Source organism: Chelonoidis abingdonii, chromosome 11, assembly GCF_003597395.2.
Source record: "Chelonoidis abingdonii isolate Lonesome George chromosome 11, CheloAbing_2.0, whole genome shotgun sequence".
NCBI lineage: Eukaryota > Metazoa > Chordata > Testudines > Testudinidae > Chelonoidis > Chelonoidis abingdonii.
Genome location: NC_133779.1, coordinates 42,491,742 through 42,510,279, shown reverse-complemented (window position 1 = coordinate 42,510,279; position 18,538 = coordinate 42,491,742). Strand labels below are relative to the sequence as shown.

The following is an 18,538-nucleotide window of genomic DNA, read 5'->3' as shown; positions in this document are numbered from 1 at the left end:
ACGGATGAGGCCCATGGGCTGTAAAACGGCTGGATCCCATCTAAAGCCAGCATGTCCTTGACCTCTCTCTCCAGGATCTGGGTGCTTTCCCAGTGACTCTGAATGGGGAACACCTGATGGGGAGATTGGCTCCCACCTCAGGGAAGAGATCCACCAGGGGGTCTTTCCCCTTCTCCTCCCAATCCTCCCCTTTCCGGTCCAGGGGTCCCTCACTCTCCTCCCATCCAGCAGCTTGAGAGGAAGAACCCTGTGGATTCCTGGGGCACCACCAGCTGCCTCCCGATTCCCCTCAGTTCTACTTCCCCTTGGGGAGCCCATTCCCGGGACAGGAATCCCTTCTTCCCGCAGGACTCTGTCCCTGCAGCCTTCCCAAGGGGTTTGCAGCGCTGTGGCCAGCAAGTTCCCTCAGCTTCTCCAAGGAGGGATCTCTCTGCAGCTCGGTCTGGGATTCAGCTGCTGGGCAGGGAGTGGACCTGCTCCCTCTCACTGGCTGGGCCTGGGTCACAGCCTCCCTGAGCCTTGTCCCTGTAGCTCCCTCCCTGCTGTGTATATCATTTCCCAGCAGCACGTCTGGACCAGGCAAACCTGGTTGGCAGCTGACCTGCCCTGCCTGGGTGTCCCCCCACTCAGCTGGGGTCTCAGCTCCCCCCGTGCTCAGCGCTGCCCTGGCTGTCCCAGTGGGGGCAGGCAGCGAGCTCTCTGCTCTGGTCTCAGCATCAGAGCCAGCGTGAGCCCCTCTCCGGTGTGCAGGGGGGCGGGGAGCATCTCTCCCTCCCCCTCAGTCCAGGGGGCTGGTTACAGGTAGGCAGGTATCCTGAGTCCAGCAGCCCCTCCCCCACTGCCAGCCAGGTCATTTGCATTTTCACTGACCATTTCCATCCCAGCCAATTGGTTCCCTGGATTTAAATTCAAACCTCGGCAGTTACAGGAGCAGGGCCTGGATCCTGTCCCAAGGGGAGACAGTCACCCCCCAACAGGGCCTCCCAGCCGATATCCTGGAGAACCCCAATGACCAGCCAGTCCGACCCCTCCTGCGTCTGCACAGGGATCCGGGCCATAGGCAGGGCGAGGGCTTCACCCCAGGGACCTTCACCCAGGTCCCACAGTCCCTCAGCATCTGCGGCTGCACCACCACAGTTCCCTCTGTCCCAGGGCCTCACCCCTGCAGGCGTGTTTCCCCACTGACCCCTGGGCAGCCCCTATGTCTCTCCACTCCACCATCACCAGTCCGTGCTGCTGCTGCTTCTCCTGCAGCTTTTCCACAGCCTCTTGCTCTCTCTCATGGTCCTCTCGCTCTCTCTCGGCTCTGCTCCAATCCCATCCATCTCTGATCCCCTGATGGGGAACCCAATCGTGAAGATCCTTGTCTGGTTGGGACCAGACTCTCAGGAGTGCCTGGCTGCTGCTCCAGCTGCTCCCAGATCCTTCTTGTAGCCCCATCTGGGTCAGGAATCTGCTCCTCAGAGCGGTCCTCCTCCTCCAACTGCACGATTAACTGTGCCTTGGTGAACTTCCCCATGCGTAACTCTCTCTTTGTGCACAGGATCACAATGTCCTTCTTAAGGAGCTGGTGATAGGCCATCACTTCACCGTTCCCAAGTGGCTCTGGACTCACAGGCCTGTGTGCTCTTGGCTCCCCATGGTTTCCAGGAAGAACCCCTGGTGTGCCAGCCCTTCTCGTGATCACCACCTCTTTGCCAGGGTCGAGCTGCAGACTCCTCTGCCCCTGGACTGCTCCTGCAATCCCCAGGGAACCCTGCTACTGCAAAATCCTTCTCTCTCCCAGGGTCGAGCGGCAAGCTCCTCCGCCCCTGAGACTGCTCGCTGCAATCCTCAGGGGACCCTGTTACTCCAACAGTCCTTCTCGCTGGTCACACACTCCCAGAGGTTAACTGCCCCCTGAAACCGTCCCTCTCTGAGCCTTCAGCACGCCTGGTCCTCATTATCCCTCCTTTGTTTTACTGCTCCCCAGTCACTTACTGCAGGAAGCGCCATCCACGGGGTGCAGTATCTCCCTCCGCTGCCACCAGTTGTCACGGAGTCCCCGGGCGATGCTCTGGAACTGCTCCCCACAAAGCCAGGCAGGACTTTGGGGAGCCTCCTCTCCCTGGAGCAGACTTGTTCAGGGCAAGAAGCTCACACGTCTTCACCTCCTGGGTCTCTCCTTGGAGCATTCAGCATCCTCTGCCCCTCCGTGCGCTTCCGACTAACCAACCCCTCCAGCCCCTCCTCTCTGCTCAGCTCCTTTCCCGGGCCAGGAGGTCACCTGATCCCTTTGTCTCCAACACCTGCAGTTGGCACCTTTGCAGAGGAGGGGCCCAGGCCATCAGTTGCTAGGATACAGAGTGCCAGGCATTAGGTGCACTGGCCCTTTGCTCTGCCAGATACTTAAGAACTGCCTAGGGGACACTGAGGCACCAACACAGTATTCAGAGCAAACATTAGGAACAGTCCCAGTTCGTCACAATTAGACCCCACAGAGAGTCTTCCCAGGCTCCTTGGTTTTCTTTTCTCTCTTTGGAAGCTCTGAGCTAATGTGGGTACCTCATGATGGTAAACGGAGTTAATTATTTTTAGTGCCCATGCGAGGGTTTCTGTTCCCAGCTTTGAATGGAAGTTCTGCACTGCCTTTTTACCGAGCAGTCTAGGGTAGCAGCAATCCCGGAGACACAGCTTGACTTATGTTATTTAAATCTGGCACTTGGGTGTATTCATGTTTTCATGGAAGATGTGTCCTTGGTCTGACATCTATGGAAATCTCCCCTAATTTTAGTTTGTGACGCTGTAGAGTGTGTTTTCCTGCTTCTGGTCTCCTCTGAGTGTTTGCTACTTTTTATTCATTGTTAAATAATAAATATTCGGTGTGTCCAGAAATATGGCAGGCAGTCTCAGTAGCACACAGACACAGGTCTGGCCCCCAAGCACATACTGACTGTTTAATGGGAGGGGAGAGGAGAGGAGATTGGAACAATTTATCAGTCGAGTCTGTTTCATTATATGCTCCTCACATCAGGCATCTCTGTCGAGGCACTGAAGGGCAGCTTTTTATACTGGCCACACAGGTCTGTGATGCAGCAAGGCGTTGGAAGTTACTGATGCTGGAGATGAAACTTGTTCTCCTGCGTGCAATAGAATATACTGGATTTTTAATAAATTTCATGCGGCTAGCCCCTGTTGTTGCTGAAAAGGGAAGTTATTTGTTACAGCAGATCCCAAAGAAGGAGACTGAGCTAGATCCTGCAAATGGATCCTCACAGCCCTCTTGCGGTGTCTGTTATCCTGCTCTCAGTACTCGATACACTCAGATGTTCAGCCCACCACCGGTGGTGTCTCATGTGCCCTTTTTCAGCAAAATGGAGGGAGGCCTCGAAGGAACCACTAATTATAACTGAATTTCAATTAAAAAAATGTGCAGCTTATACACTGCAAGAAATGCTTAAGGTTATGGGAATGGCTTTATATTGCACTGTGTAGAATTTATATCACAACTTTTTTAAAAAAATAGAATACATTGGTCGATTGTTAGTAGGCACAAGCAAGATGAGTGAGTAATTGTATCAGGAATCTTGTGATAATTGGTATTCAGACTCCAGCTGCTAAAGTCATGTGAAATTAAAAATATATTTTTTTTAAACAAATAAATTTCTAGACCTTAGAGAGAACGATGAAAATGTGACCTCTTATATTCTAAACACTCAAGAACCTGACCTCAGACCTTACTTCCTCCTGTGCCACAGACATGTCTGGCAATCCAGTTCCTCCCCTGGTTACGGTCAGTCACTAGTTGTGATACTTCCTCCCAGATGATACCAGTGTCTTCAATATCCTCTGGCACTGTCTTCTGCTAGTTCTCCCCTGGCCTTCCTCCCTTTCTCTTTCCCCCTTCAGGCACCCAGTTCAAGGCTGGCTTAGCACATCTCTCATCTTGCACGTGGGGTACGTGTCCCGATGTCCTGAGCCGTCTTTCTTTGATGATATTTCTAACACCTCTGGCTCTGGCAGCTCCCCAACTTCCATTTGTTGTTTTGTCTTTCCAGGAAACGTGTAGTGTCTTCCTCAGCCATCTGTGATGGGCCACCTCCAGTCTCTTCTTGTTAGCGCCTGCCCTCGGCCAGGTCTCTGCGCCATGCAGTAGCGTGCTCAGCACAGTCGCATGGTATAATCTGACCTTTAGTTTGGAGTGGACACCTCTGCTTGGCCAAGTGTTGTTCATCCTTCCAAAAGTGGGGTTTGCTTTTCCTGACCTCTGACGCGTATCTTTATCTACAGAGAGAGGGGCTTGGACCTGTTTGTTTTCATTTCCATCCACTCTGTCAGGAATCAGGGCTGCAGCAGAGCTAGTCTCTGGGCATCCTAACACACCCAGCATTCCTGTAATAGGCTGCTGGACTTGGTCCACTACCCGAATGGTGGGAGGGTCAGCACACCAGCTCCTGAGCCAAGCAACAGCAGTTCACCTGTGATGGCTCTTGTGCTTGCTAGTTCCCAGCCTTGCCCCTTCCTTGCTGCACTCTAGGTGACCTGGCTCTGACTGTTGTCTCTGATTCCTGACCTCTGAGTCTGGCTCTGACACTGGGTTCCTGTTCCTGGCTTCCAACTCCTACTCTAATCATAGATTCCAACGCCAGAAGAGACCACAGTGATCATCAGGTCTGACTTCCTGTATAACACAGGTCAGAGAACTGCCCTGAAACAATTCCTAGAGCAGATCTAGGAATCACTAGGCCTGACCGCCCACATCCCTGTCTCTGATGCATGCTAACCTTTGCATCCGTTCTCCAGTTTCATGCCTGTTTCATAATCTTGGTTTTCTCTACATTTACTTTCAGTCCAATTTTTGCTTATGTTGTACCTCTGATAAGAAGGGCAGTCGTTCTGTTCCATGTTGTGCTTTGTAAAGCAGTGTCGTTGGTAAAGTCAACTCATCTACTCTAAACGATTCTACCCCTTCAACAATGCCTGTTGTTGTCTGCTTCATCACCTAGTCCATCGATAGTACAAGGCAAATTGTTAATAACAGACACCCTGGTCTAAATCAAGTCACAATATCAAAACACTCACCCAGGACTGTATCTGATCCTACTGCATATTTGCTTCCATCATATAAACTCCTTATTATGTTGATTACTTGTCTGGTATCCCATGGCTTCTGGCAATATTTCATGGGACTCTCTATGGACACTATCAAACGCTTTCTTAAAGTTAATTAAGATGGGTTTGCCAAGCAATAGCTTTTTTCAGTGATCTGTCGAAGAGCGAATATCTGTTCACAACATGATCTACCTGGACAGAACCCAGCCTGTTCTTCTTGTAGTATGGCATCCACTGTGGTCTTTATTCTGTTCAGATGATGGTAGCCAATACTTTGCTTGGCGTTGATAGCCTTACAGTACCTCTCCTGTTCATGCCCTCAGTAAAATTGCCCCCTTTTTTGGCAATGCCACGATGATACCATCTTTCCAGTCTTGTGACACTTGTTCTTTCATCCATGTTTGGTTAGCTTTGTTAACTGCTTAGTCAGAACATCGCCTCCTGCCTTCAGTACCTCTGCTTAAATTCTGTCAGTCCTGGGAGCTTAGACCTGTTTGAGGGCTTCAATGGCTGCTGTAATTTCATTGGGTGTTACTGGTCCAGCTTCTGTTTCTAACTTAGTGTTGGCATTTCTCAAACCTGTGCAGAATGATCAGCTCTGTACAGTTTAATATTCTTTCCGTTGTCTGGCTTGTTTTTCAGATGTTTTCAGCATCTATCCATGAGAGTCCCTGAAGGGTATCACAAGGGATAGTCTGGTTCTTCCTGAGAGGTTCTTCACTAATCTGTAGAGATGCTTGAAAGTTTCCCTTCTGTGCTTCTGCAACCTCCTGAATCCAGACATTTCTCTCTTGCCTGCATCTCTCCTTTATTTCTTTGTCCCTGTCTCTGTCTTTTGTGTCCACCTTTAAGTGTTCTGCCAGTCTTGCACTGTTCCTTTTTTGCCTTCAGAGCTTTGTCAATCATTGCTCATGTTCCAGATGTAATCCACGCATCGGTGGCCCATTACTTCCTCTGCTGTCTCAACTACCATCTTCTGTCAGTTTGACCATCTGTCTTCCAGTTTTTCATCAGCCAGGTCCTGTAAATCACTGGAATGGTTGCTAAGTGCAGTCTGATCTGTGTTTCTTTGTCCTTGAACTTCTCTGTTGCTGTAGCACTCCTGTTGCCCACCTCTGTGATCTTTTTGAGTCTACGTTGTAACATGACGACTAAAAGATAATGATCTGAGCAAACGTCTGCCTGTCTGCTGATTCTGACATCCTTCAAAGAAGATGCCCATCTGTTACTTATACATTCGTGGTCACGTTGTCTGGTGGTCTCCCTGTCAGCCTGGGAGTACTCTTGTGCTGGAAGAGACAGCCTCCTCTCTTACAGGGGTTTGTGCCACAGAGATTCAAGAGCCGTTTGCCGTTATCAGCTTGGATGCCTTCTCTGCTGAGACCCTGACTTCTTTCCAGTCAGTAGAGTTGTTGCCATTTTGTGCTTGGAAGCCTCGCCTGTCATCAGCTTGATGTTGTAGTTAGGCAGGACATCCAGGACTGCTGCACCTGCTTGTAGACTGAATCCTTTTCGCTGTTGCTTGCTGTGCGTTTATTGGTGCACGTCCTTGGATTATTGTTCCCTTGACATGTCTTGTTTCAACTTGGTGGTTGTTCTGTCTTTCACTGGCACCCAGGCCAGCAGGATTTTCACTGTGATGTTGTCCAGCATAATTTCTATGCTTCTTTTCTATGTTCCTCCTGAGTCGACTATTGTAGCACCTTCTGATATCATCTTCCCACTCCCTGCCCATCTCGTCCCACTGTTACAGCAAGTACGGTCAGATGGTATTTCTTCATTTCTCTTGTAACCTGTGCCAGCTTTGCTGTACCATACAAAGTAGGTACATTCCACCTGCCTAGTCTTGTTACAGCTTTGGTCATTAGGATTCCATGTCTCCAGATCTCAGCTTCCTTTTGGCTTTCACTGAGCTCTGTCAGATTTGGGTTTTGAGTGTCCTCTGCATCCACTTCCACAGGTTGTGGTTTAATTCTTTCTGTGCAGTAAAGTTTTAGCTGAGTGGGTTGCAAACCTAACTGCAGAACCCTCCTCTTTTATCCAGGTCTGGGACCAGCACTGTGGCTAACAGTGGCAAAGTTCTCAGAAAGAAAAACAGCAACAACAAAAAGAATCCCCACATGTACAGCTTAAAAATCATGAGATTTTGTTACAGTCTCATGATTCTTGGACATTTCGTGTTGGAGACTCCCTGTTAAGGGCATTACTGGGGGATCCCAGCACCCAGGAACACAGCCCGTGGGTCTGATTCCAAGATAGTGAGCCTTCCTGGATTTGCAGGCTGCAATGCCTCTCCTCTGTGCTGTAAGAGCTGATATAGGGATAAGTCAGAAGATTATAGCCATGGTATAGCCATGGTTATAACACAGTGATTCCTTTGCTTGGATTGGATTCTCGAATAGTTTTCCAGCTAGCAAAGGTTTCTCCACTCCCTCCTGGCCATGTTGCACCCTTGGTTTCTTGCTCCTGCTTTCCACACCCTTTGTTTAAAGAAGGCTCTCCAGATTTAACCTCTGGCCGGGGAGGTAGTCACCAAAGTCCTAGTGGTTGAATACAGACATGGAGCGCAGATGAAAGGGAAAACGGATGCTGTAGCTGTCTTTTATGGAGCAAAAGCCAGCATAGCTTCACCAGTGGTGTGTCTGCAGCTGTGGCAATAGGGCATGCTAGTCCTTTGGGCTCACAGGTTTCAGAGCAAAGTGGTTTAAAGTTAGACCATAAACAACAGTGATTTACTGCATTTTTTGGTTACGATGGTGAATTTGGGAACCATCAAACTCTCATTTATGGGCATGAAACCACTTGGCAGTTTCTTTTTTGCTTCCTCTTTGTTAGGTCCTTTTGGCTCTTTTCTATTCTTATTTGCTGGATATTGACTGTCTGTGAGCGCCATCCTTCCCTAGGTCCAGCTGGAACTGCAAGTGGGACCTGGGGGGGACCAGTTTCCTGTTAAATACAGTCACGCCAGCCCTCTTCAAAAGCATTCGAGAAGCCATGCTCTCCCCTTTTGCTGGGCTCGTCATGCTCTGGTCTGTTGTATCAGAGGTGCTGAGCTTGAGGGTGGCGCTCCTCTGGGGCTCTCCTGCATGAATTGGGGTTCTATGGTTGTAAAGCAAAGCACTTGGACTGTTGAGATGGTTTATAAATCCCAAAGCCTTACAAACTTCTGCACCCCCTTTGCTTTGGGATCTGGGAGCTGTGCAACAATGACACTGTTTTCCCTTTCTAGCTGCCGGAGCAGTAACAGGAAAAGCCTGGTGGTGGGAACGCCGTCTCCAACCCTCTCACGGCCTCTGTCCCCGCTCTCTGTGCCTGCAGGTAGGGAAGGTCTGAGCTCTGGGGAGAAGGCTATCCACCTGCAGTGGTATTATCCTGGTTACTTTGGAGAGGCAATGTATGGCCCTAAGGCATCTTGAAGGCAGCTTGCTGGCACCTTCAGTCCTTGCAAGATCCTTTGTTGGAAGGACTGGAGAGGCAACACCAAGTTGCCCTTGTGGGGTTTTTTTCTTATTCAGATTATTATGAAATCTCTTCTCGGTGGTGCATGCGCTGTGTGAAGATGCTGTGTGCCAGCAGTGTTGGTTTCTCTATTTTAGCAGTAACCTGGGTCTCAGCCCCTTGGGACGGGTGTATGTGTTGGACTTGAGGTTTGTATCTATTGCAGAGTGGCAGCTGCACATGACATGGGTTAATAAATAAAGATAGGAGTGGGGGGAAGCCAAGTTTTAACTTTGTCCTTTTAGCAATTGTCGTGACAGTGACAGGGACAGTTACCTTCCCACAGGATGTCTCCTGTCTTCAGGAAATGGGTTTATTTTCCAATAGGAATATAAGAAATCTTTACATCACAATTTACTTTGTGACCCTAACCTTAAGTAACCCTTGCTGTCAGAGGCGAAATCCCAGACAACAAGCCAATGGGCTGGATCAGATGTTGCATTAACTTCTCTCTCTCTGTCTGCAGCTGGGAGCAGCCCCTTGGATAGCCCACGAAACTTCTCCACTAGCACATCTGTCAGCTTTCCCTTTGCTCGCAGGTAAGCTGGGGCTTGCTTCCTTCTTCCCTCTCCTCCTCCCAACAGAGAAAGTAAATACCAGCAGACAGTGTTGGACTGAGAGAGAAGTGAAAGAATCAGCTCTCATTTACAGTATTGCTTTCATGGAAAAAGGTGGTGCAGTGGGTAATTGCTGGCTGCTGCCTTTCACCTTCAGAGAGCAGTGTCCGCATGGTGCACGTGCTTATGAGTGAGAATGTGCTTGGGCGTCTCATCATGTTCTTTAATTAATCCATGACCCAGCTCAGTATGATAATCTGTCGCTGAACAAGAGTTGCCCATGGCTGGAGTAAAAGGGCCAGGGGGATTTGCAGGGCTTGGACTGAGGAGATCCAGTGGTAGAGTCACTGCACAAACCCTGCCTGCTTTGCACCTGACTCAAGCCAGAACTAACATAACAGAGGAAAACTCTTTATTTTTGGTTCTGGGCGAGTGTTTAGAGACAGCTCCAGCTGGGTAGGAAGGGGGGCCCTCTTTCCTGAGTCCCTTCAAAGCACTTCATCCCCAGAGTTCTGCTGTGTGCAGATTTCCCCCTTAGCTCTTTGGAGACTGCGTGAGCTGTGGTGCCTGCTAGAGCTGCCATTGTTCCCACAAACAGAGAGGATATGGTAACCCGTGAGCCTAGGAAACGACAAACCTGGGAGTGTGGTTCTCGGTTACCGTCTTGTTCTTTTTTTCCTTCTTTCCTCTGCCACTGTGTCTCGCTCCCTCCTCCTGGCTGATATTCTCCCACCACCCTGCAGTCATGCTGCTCGGACTGACAGGTAATTATGAGAAGGAACCAAGCCTTTCCAGAGAGAGGTGCGGAATGGAGGGGGCCTGTGTTCAGTGGGTAATGCCTGCTCCATTTTGACGTGTCCCTTGTCTCTGTGAGCTTGTCCTGAGCGTAACCCCCATTGTGGCAGTGCCCGATCTAATCAGTCCGTGACTGACCTCCATAATTCTCTGTGGCTCCAGGAACAGACACAGTTCTGTTCCCCTCACGCGGCCGTTGGCCAGGAGTCCAGACCCAAATTCTGCCCCACTTTAAAACTTCTCATCAGATTATAAACAGTGTCCTGGATTCTAAACAGCTGCTCCTCTGAAATCTACAGCTAGGTCACAGGAACAATCGCCAGTGCATGTGCAGGGTGGAGATGGGAGCAGTGCTCTCCAGGCCCTGCTGGGCCGATGCCATTAACCTCCCTGGTGTACGTAGGCAGAAATAAACAACCAGGAGGTCAGGTTTAATTTCAAGAATCATTAGGGAAAACGGGAAGTGTTAACTCCTTGTCTACCGAATGGGAAAGAGCTAGGATGGAGCAAATGAGACTTTGTTCTCAAGCGGCTAATGATGGGAAAACAGAAAAATGATAATACCAGCAACGTACGAGGCTGAGCCGGCTCCTGATGCGAGAGCCCTTGGCACTGCTAAAGGCCTTACCATGGGGGCTTGGCCGATTCTCCTAAGTTATCCCGGCGAGCTGCTGGGATAACGCAGGAATGTTCTGTAATATTTTCATGAATCCTGTGCGTGCCTCAGTTTCCCTTTGTACTTTGTATTGGTACCCAGCGAAAGTAAAAGGGTCAAGTCTGCTCTTGGGGACAGCACAGGACATGAGGTCCCCTTGCTGGTTGGGCTGTAGTGAATAAGCTCCTTAAGAAACTGGTTGAAACTGACCCAAATCAGCAGAGGTCCAGCAGGACAATGGAAGCCCCAAGGACAGAACAAAGCTCTGGGACAGGGTGAGGGTGAACTCAGCATGGCCCTGCCTGGAGGCGAAGGACTGGGAGGAAACCGGCAGGGGATAAAGAACAGGCTTCTGGAAGAAGCTGGCAGCTCTCTCCTGGGACTGGTTAAGGAGTCCGAGAGAGAGAGAGAGCCTGCGATGGAATTCGCTGCAGTTTGGTTGGTGGATTGCTCTGGCTTGGCTGGAATGAACTATTTTCACCTTCATTTCTCTGCTAATCTAAGGACTTCCAGTGCCGTGTTCCAGTTGACTAATTAACTCTACTGTGTTTGAAAAACACCATGTGGTGTCCTGCACATCCTGGCTGCAGTGCCTCACTCCTTGGGTCATGTACAAGTCTCGAAGCAGGAGTCTCTCAGTTGGACCCCCTGAGCAGAAGTCACAGCATGAAGCAGGATGGCTGAAGCCCAGAGGCTCAGTCTCGAAGGCAGTGTGGTTGCATGGCCGTTCCTGAAGGAACAGTGAGAGTCCTTGGAGGACTGCATACGATGGAGGTCCTCTAAGAGACTGTTTAAAAGCTGGGGCATAGCACCAAGCCTGTGGATCCATGACAGCTGGGTTAGGCAGGTGGGGAAGCTGAGGCCAGAAAGGTGAAGTGACCTACACAGTGAGTGAGTGTCATAGGAATGTAGAGCCCTGGGCTGGGCTCCAAAGCCCTTAGCCTCCTAGAAAACACTCCCAGCAAAAATACCTGTCTAAGTTTTCAATTTCTGGCATCTTGTTTATAGTGTGGGCGGGGAGGGGGCGCATCCATTGTGCATGTTCACTTTTCATACGCCCGTAGGAATCGTGCTATTCTGCAGAATAAAATCCCAGGGGCCCAAATTTGACTCTCATTAAAAATCCCAGCCTAATGTTTTTCCCCTCCCTAAGTGAATTTGTTCAAGCGCAGTCATGGAAAGAACACAGAATAGAGCTGTCACATGGAGTTGTCGCCCCGCTCACTGACTGAAAACAGCATTAGTTCATAGGGACACGTGCACGAGTTTGTCCCTCTGCTGCAGCAGGGGACATAACCTAGTTTGTAGGATTCTGGCATTACATTCCCCTCAGCTATAAAATTAATTGTACAAAGTCATTATTACTTACGTGAAGTGATATCAAAATACACTTGGCATAAGAGGCTTTGGATTGCAGCTGGCTGGGCCAGAGCGAGGTGCCTGTTCCTGCCCACAGCACTTTGACATTCATTGTTCCTTTGTTTGCATTTAAACAAAGTTTTCCCTGTGTGATCCATGTGTTTCCTATTGCAGGGCTGATGGCAGAAGGTGGTCACTGGCTTCGCTACCCTCGTCTGGCTATGGGACTAACACCCCCAGTTCCACTGTCTCGGTAAAGCTATCCAGTAACAGGAGAGGGAAATAGTGGCTGCTTGGTGTGCCTGCCTCGGTTTCCCCTTCAGTTGTTCCCAGAAATAATCTAAACATTCCTTGAGTATAAATACAGCCCTTGAAGGGTTAATTTAATACAAACAAAAGCCCTTTGTGTACAAACTGTAACAACACAAGTCCCCACAGTCCATACATGAACCTCAGCGTCTCTCACCATGCTCTCCTCTCTGGTATGGTGCTCATGTCCCTCCCCATGCCTTGTGCCTGGGCTTCAGCCGCTCTAAGGTCCTCTGGCTTCAGCTCTACAGCCCAGAGAGCCAGCAGACATCTCCTGCCTTCTCTGGCATGGGAAGATCTGGCAGGCTAGCCCCATCTGGTCTCCCAGCCCTTCTCAGCTTCCCGGCTCTGGCTGTCTGGCACCGGAAGGTGGGCTGGGTGGCCCCCGCCACTGGCTTCCTGACCATTCCTCCCTTTTTCTCAGTAGGGCTTCATGATCCCTCATGATTCTCCAGTCTCTGGTCCCTAGCGCCCTCACCTGACTCACCCAGTCTGTCTCCTCAGGCCCAGGTGCCTCTTTTAAGCGTAACTGGGATTCAGAGACTCTGGACTCTCCTCCCTCCGAAGGGGCCAGTGCCACCATGTGACATAGGGTTTAAATCTCCCCTGAGTTCTGTAGTCTCCATTCCTCAACACTGCATTCTCTGGGGCTTCTCTGCATGGCCAGATGTTTTGTTCAGATGTTATTTTTACAATGTGCTTCTGAGTTAGCTGCAGCACTTTGCAGGTGGCGGGTTCTTTTTTTGCAAATGAATCCTGGGGGCTGCATGGCTGGGTTGGGGTGTACTATGGAGCTGTTTGGGGAGCCCAGAGCTGTAACAGAAGAGGATTCTGCAGACTAGGACTGAGGGTCTGTAGGGAGCTCGAATAGCAGAGGAGTCGCAGGTCAGATCTGTAAGTGCCTGATGTCATGGTTGAGGTGGCGAACGCAATCCATTTTTCACACTTATGTGCAGCAAATTTGGGAGCGTTTGTAAAAAGCAAGGCCCACAGGCTGCCCGTCAGTATTTCCAGTCTAGTAAAGGGGTCCAAGGGAACTGTTTCTAATGAACTCTCTGTTTCCGTCCTGCTCCAATGGAGGAATTTAGCTTGCTCCTAACTGCTTGCATTTGTTGTTCTATCCAGTCGTCTTCATCCTCTCAGGAGCGGCTGCACCAGTTACCGTACCAGCCCACCCTGGATGAGCTGCATTTCCTCTCTAAGCATTTCCGCAGCACAGAGTGTGTCACGGACGAGGAGGGGCGCCGTTCCCCCTGCCTGCGGCCACGATCCAGGAGCCTCAGGTATCCAAAGCCTCTGGCTGCCTCAGGCTTTCCAAAATGCGCGCGTGTGCGTGTGTGTACGTGTGCGAGATTTTGTGTTGGATGCCTGTAAATGATGCTGGTGAAGGAGGCATTTCATTGTCCTAGGGACTGCCAGACAGGAGCAGGCCCATCTCTGTCTGACGCAGGCTGGCACGCGCATCTTCAGAGGAAAGTGCAAGATGCCCCCTAGTAGACAGGTGTGGAATAGCCCGGTCACAGGTTGGTTGTACCACTAATGCTGACCACCAGTCTGACTCTGCTTTCCGTTAGAGTCTGGTGCTGTGAAACTTGGTACTGCTTATGCTTTACTACACAGACACTGTTCTACAGAAATGCCACTGCTTTCCCTGCAGAGCTTCCACGAATGGAAAATGGCAGGAGTTTGATTCCAAAGCACAGTGCAGTAAATCTCACGCTAATCCTTTTGGCGCTCCCGGGCCTCTCGGGAGGCTGTCCTTTGTACTTGGTGGACCGGCCATACACAAGTCTGCTAGCCTCAGGCTTTTGTTACTGGAAACTGTTTACACCTGAGACACAGGCTCTTGAAGCTGAGATTACAGAAGCTTTGTTTGAAGTGCCTTGTTATGTTTGTTTTGTGTCCCGCTGTTGGGACTCATGCCTTCACACTGACCCTTGGGTGGGTCACAGCACACTGAGAGGTAAATTCTCAACTGATCCTAAGATCAGATCAGGGCATACCTGAAAATCTGTCCTTGCAGACTCTGCTGCAGGTTAGGATCAAAGTCAAGAGCCCAGGAATCAGACTTACGGTTGAAAGATTTAAAAAAATCTGTTTATGTAACTAGATCTAGAAGCATTGTGTGTATTAAATAAAAGCTAGATGCTCTGGGTACATCTGTTTGCAATGCCTTTTTTCTTCCCTCACCCCCGTTCTCCACAAACATTGCTTTTTCAGACCCAGAACCGCAAGCAGGTATACAGCATTCTCACAGATTTCATGCAGTGTATTTGTGTGTAGATGCATCTGTCTGTTCCCTTCTTGTACATAGGCACATTGCATGAAATTCACAAGAAAGGTCCAGCATGGGAGTGCAGCAGAGAAGTACAAGCCAGAGTGCCTGGCAGCTCCTCCTCAACTTTTGCAACTTAAAATAGACTAAACATGCAGATCTCCTGAGTCTGACAGTGCCCCTTGCTAAACTTGCTGTGCATTGGAATGTCACGTTTCCATTCATTGGTTTGTTCTCCAGTTGTCAAGTGCAGCAAGTTTGCATCCTTACAGGGAATATTTCAGTTAAATACCTTTTCCCGTTGTCGAATGTGTTTAGAGGCCTCATTTGTAACCAGGCTTCCCTGGATTCTTATTGGGCGAGAGCTGTAATTGGTCCTGGGCCTTGTTGCCTGAAATTTCATTAAAATTAGATTAATTATCTCAAGGGCTTTACAAGTGGATGAATGTTTTACCAAAGAAATGCTAGTTGTATGGCTGCCATCACTTGTACATAGCATGTACAAAGAGTCCCTTGCTAAGCTGTGGCTTACTTCTTAGTCACTGAAATGAGAACAGGGAGAGAGCTGAAACTGGTTTTGAGCTTGGCATTTGTTATATCTTGGTTAACGAGTTGGTGGCTGCTCTCTGTAACTGGCTTTGTGTAACAGGATTAAGATTCCGGTGGCGGCATTGTGTCCAAGGGAGAAAGGAGGGTGCTGAATTCACTGGTGGGCTAAAACAAATAAACAGTTCACGTGAAGATCCCTCTGTGCCCTGTAAAAAACAAAGCTCAGTTTTTTGCTGCCAGCGGTGAAGAGGCAACTACAGCAGCAGCTCAAGAGACCCTGGGTGTCTGTCACACTGCTGGCCTGCTCCCAGTTGACTGTGGTCTAGGCATCTCTCCAATGGCGTTATACTTTGCTGGGACTGGGGCAGGAATTATAACTCCAAGGGAAAACAAAAGGACAAGCCCTTTCTTTAATGGACGCATTAGTCTCTCAGCTCTGGAGACCTAGATTCAAAGCTACCTTGGCTTATAAATGCCATGAGTTTGGAGGTCGGAATAGCTTATTGCAGACAGTTATTCAGATCAGACAGTCTGTCCTCCTGGAGAGCTCTGTGGTAGACTAACTGGTAGGGGTGCTGATGGGGGATGTGGTGGGGGATGGTCCACAAGTCAGGAATGATGAGCAGTTCCAGAGGGGAAGCTTCAGGGGCAGCAGTGAGTTGTTTGCTGTTGGTGCTGCTGAGGTGCATTGGGGAGCTGTATTTAGGGGTGGAGGTGCCTGTCGGGATGCTGAGTGCTTGGTGTGAATGTGCTTTAATGGCTTGTGAAACGTGGCAGTTGACTATAAAACAAAGTGTGATGAGTCTCCAGAGGCACTTAAGACTGCACAAACCATAATTACCTGGTTTTCTGAAGATAAACCTGTTCTTTCCCCCCAGCCCTGGACGAACAAGTGGAGCTTTTGATAATGAGATTGTTATGATGAATCACGTCTACAAGGAACGATTCCCGAAGGTAACTGCCCAAAGCTCAGAAAGATGATTCAAACATAATGTATCTTTGGCTTTTCAGCAGTTCAGTCCCCAGCAAAATCATTTCTGTTCTTTGTCCTGGGACACAAAGTGTACCTTACAGGGGCAGTGTATGAGGGGGCTGGAAACCTGGTAATTCACTCGGGGGAGAGCAAAAGATTCATAATGTCCTCTCCTGGTCACTGTGCAGCATGTGTTACTGCAGCAACATGAAACTGTCTCAGTAACAGTCTCTGGAGACCACTTTTTGGTTAAAACAATGTCCATGTGAACACGTGAATATTGTGCTGAGATTTTCAAATGAAACAATATCAGTGCAGTTGCAGCACAGTCTAAAATAGCGAGACATAATATCACAAAATCAGGGAAATTCTCATTCTGGCTGTTTGTACAGCTGCACTGGTCCTAGGGTGCCATGGCACAGCTCAAAGTCGCATACATAAGAGGAACATTCTTTCCAGCACATCCCTAATGTGAGGATTAGTACAACTATTTTGTACACTGCTGGCATGCTGCAGTCATAAAGGACAGCCCAGTGCGTGCCAGCCTCTGGTTCTGTGCTAGCTGGGATCCAGGCTTATGTGCTGCATTGCTTGGGCACAGCAGCTCAGAGTTAACATAGCTTCCAGAAGCAGGCTTTTCCATTTTGTCAGCTGACAATTTCCCGGCTGCGAGCCTGCCCGGGGAGATAATAGACAAAGCAACAAGCCCCTTTGTTTTCATCCTTCCTGTGGTTTCATATATTGCTACTTAAAGGTTTATGTGGGGAAAGAGCTGGTAACTGCTGAGTGCCAGATCTCTTGGAAATGACCTATCTCTCATGCACTGTCATACTGAGAGGCCTGTCCTGCAGTTAGGAGTGTTTGGACCACAAGGATCTGCTCTGCACTCTTCTCAGAAGGATGTTCAGGAATGGCTGCTCTCTCTCTTGCTCGCTCGCTAAATGAACACAGGCTTGGGTGTGGACTGGGGCTTTTAGCCAGTTGAGGTAGCTGCACCTGTGCAAACCACAGGGCCAGAGCCTCGCCTGGTGTAAACTGCCATAGCTCCAAGTTCACTCCAGCTGAGGATGTGGCCCCTAGTGTAAGTGTGCTTCACTTATGCAGGTCATGGCTTGCCCCGGGGCAGCGCACTTGCAGCAGGAGTTTGCACAGGGTCAGCTGTGCTGATGGCTAACAAAGGTCTCAGTCCCACTGTAGTCATCTCCTGCTCTGCCCTGCAGGCCACAGCGCAGATGGAGGAGCGCCTGCAGGGGACCATCACTAGCTGCTCGTCGAGCAGTATGCTGCCCCTTGCTGATGGCGTGCTGGGGTTCATCCACCATCAGATCATTGAGCTGGCCCGAGACTGCCTGGCCAAGTCCCAACAAGCTCTCATCACATCACGCTACTTCATGGAGCTGCAGGAGAAACTGGAGAAATTGCTCCACGATGTGAGTGTTCGCGTGTTCTGACAATCCCCCCTCCTCCCAACCTTGGCCTCCCACTGACACTGGCTGTTTGGTGACCTGGACATTTGTCTCGTTCTCTGTAGGCTCAGGAGCGTTCAGAGAGTGAGGAAGTGAGGTTCATTGACCAGCTGGTCAGGAAGCTGCTGCTAATAATATCCCGCCCTGCCCGCCTTCTGGAGTGCTTGGTAAGTAGTACTGAGTGGCCTGCCAGGCTGTGCGCATATGCAGGTCTCTGTCATAGGTATGCCTCATTTGGAAAGGGAAGTGCTCGTTACTCATGAAATAAATTAGAAAGAATCACTTCCCGCAAAACAGCTTGATCCACATTCGTGCACCCAACAACTGAACAGCAGTGCAGCTCCTCTGTTGTGTGCGCAGTAACTGTGTAACCCTAACACAAGCTTGACTGTACTTGCTAACCCAGCCACTGGGCTTCAGACTCACCGGTAAGGAACTTGGTCGGGGACCAGAGGGGGACGATGAAGACATTCAGATCTTTAAATCCATGAATATTACAGTATAGGACGTTGCTGGGTTTCCTTGTGAGGTGGGAATGTCTAATCTATTTTTCTTGTCCATCTCTACCTTTTATCCGTTACACTTAACCTCCAACACACATTCTCCTTTGGTTATTAATCCACCTAGAAAACCTAAAGTTATTGGTGGCACGGTTCCAAATCTCTCTCAGTAGGGCTAGTCTGAGAATCATTAACAGCCAGAAGGAATAGTAGGTATGCCAGCTCAGGCATACAGCCAGCTTGCCCCCTGAATTCTAGGACATGGGCACATGGATGGATTTTTCAGCCAGGAGGGATTACACTGGAAACGCAGACACAGAGCCAAGATCAGGGGAGCTATGGTTCTCCTGCAGAGTTCTGATGCCCAGGTAGCATCCCGTAACTCCAGAGCTAAAGGGAACCCTATCATCGCAATCTATGATGGTGACTCTAATTCCGTTTAAGAATACGTATGTGCCAGCGCACTGTGATGCCTGGGACACAGCATCGTGTCTAGCCTTATTCTGGGGAA

General features: G+C 49.6%; 1 protein-coding gene across 4 annotated transcripts in view; it reads left to right on the top strand.

The window, feature by feature from the left end:
- Positions 1–18,538, top strand: part of MAST3 (microtubule associated serine/threonine kinase 3) — a 64,217-nt gene that overhangs the window by 22,296 nt on the left and 23,383 nt on the right. For 2 of the 4 annotated variants that reach the window (XM_032782835.2, XM_032782839.2), the window contains exons 3-10: positions 8,321–8,409; positions 9,056–9,128; positions 9,890–9,910; positions 12,130–12,208; positions 13,390–13,547; positions 15,967–16,042; positions 17,282–17,491; positions 17,593–17,694. In XM_032782835.2, coding sequence (XP_032638726.1) covers positions 8,321–8,409; positions 9,056–9,128; positions 9,890–9,910; positions 12,130–12,208; positions 13,390–13,547; positions 15,967–16,042; positions 17,282–17,491; positions 17,593–17,694 — 808 coding nt within the window. The remainder of the gene's footprint in view (positions 1–8,320; positions 8,410–9,055; positions 9,129–9,889; positions 9,911–12,129; positions 12,209–13,389; positions 13,548–15,966; positions 16,043–17,281; positions 17,492–17,592; positions 17,695–18,538) is intronic. The other 2 variants (XM_075070963.1, XM_075070964.1) reach the window with 1 other exon arrangement.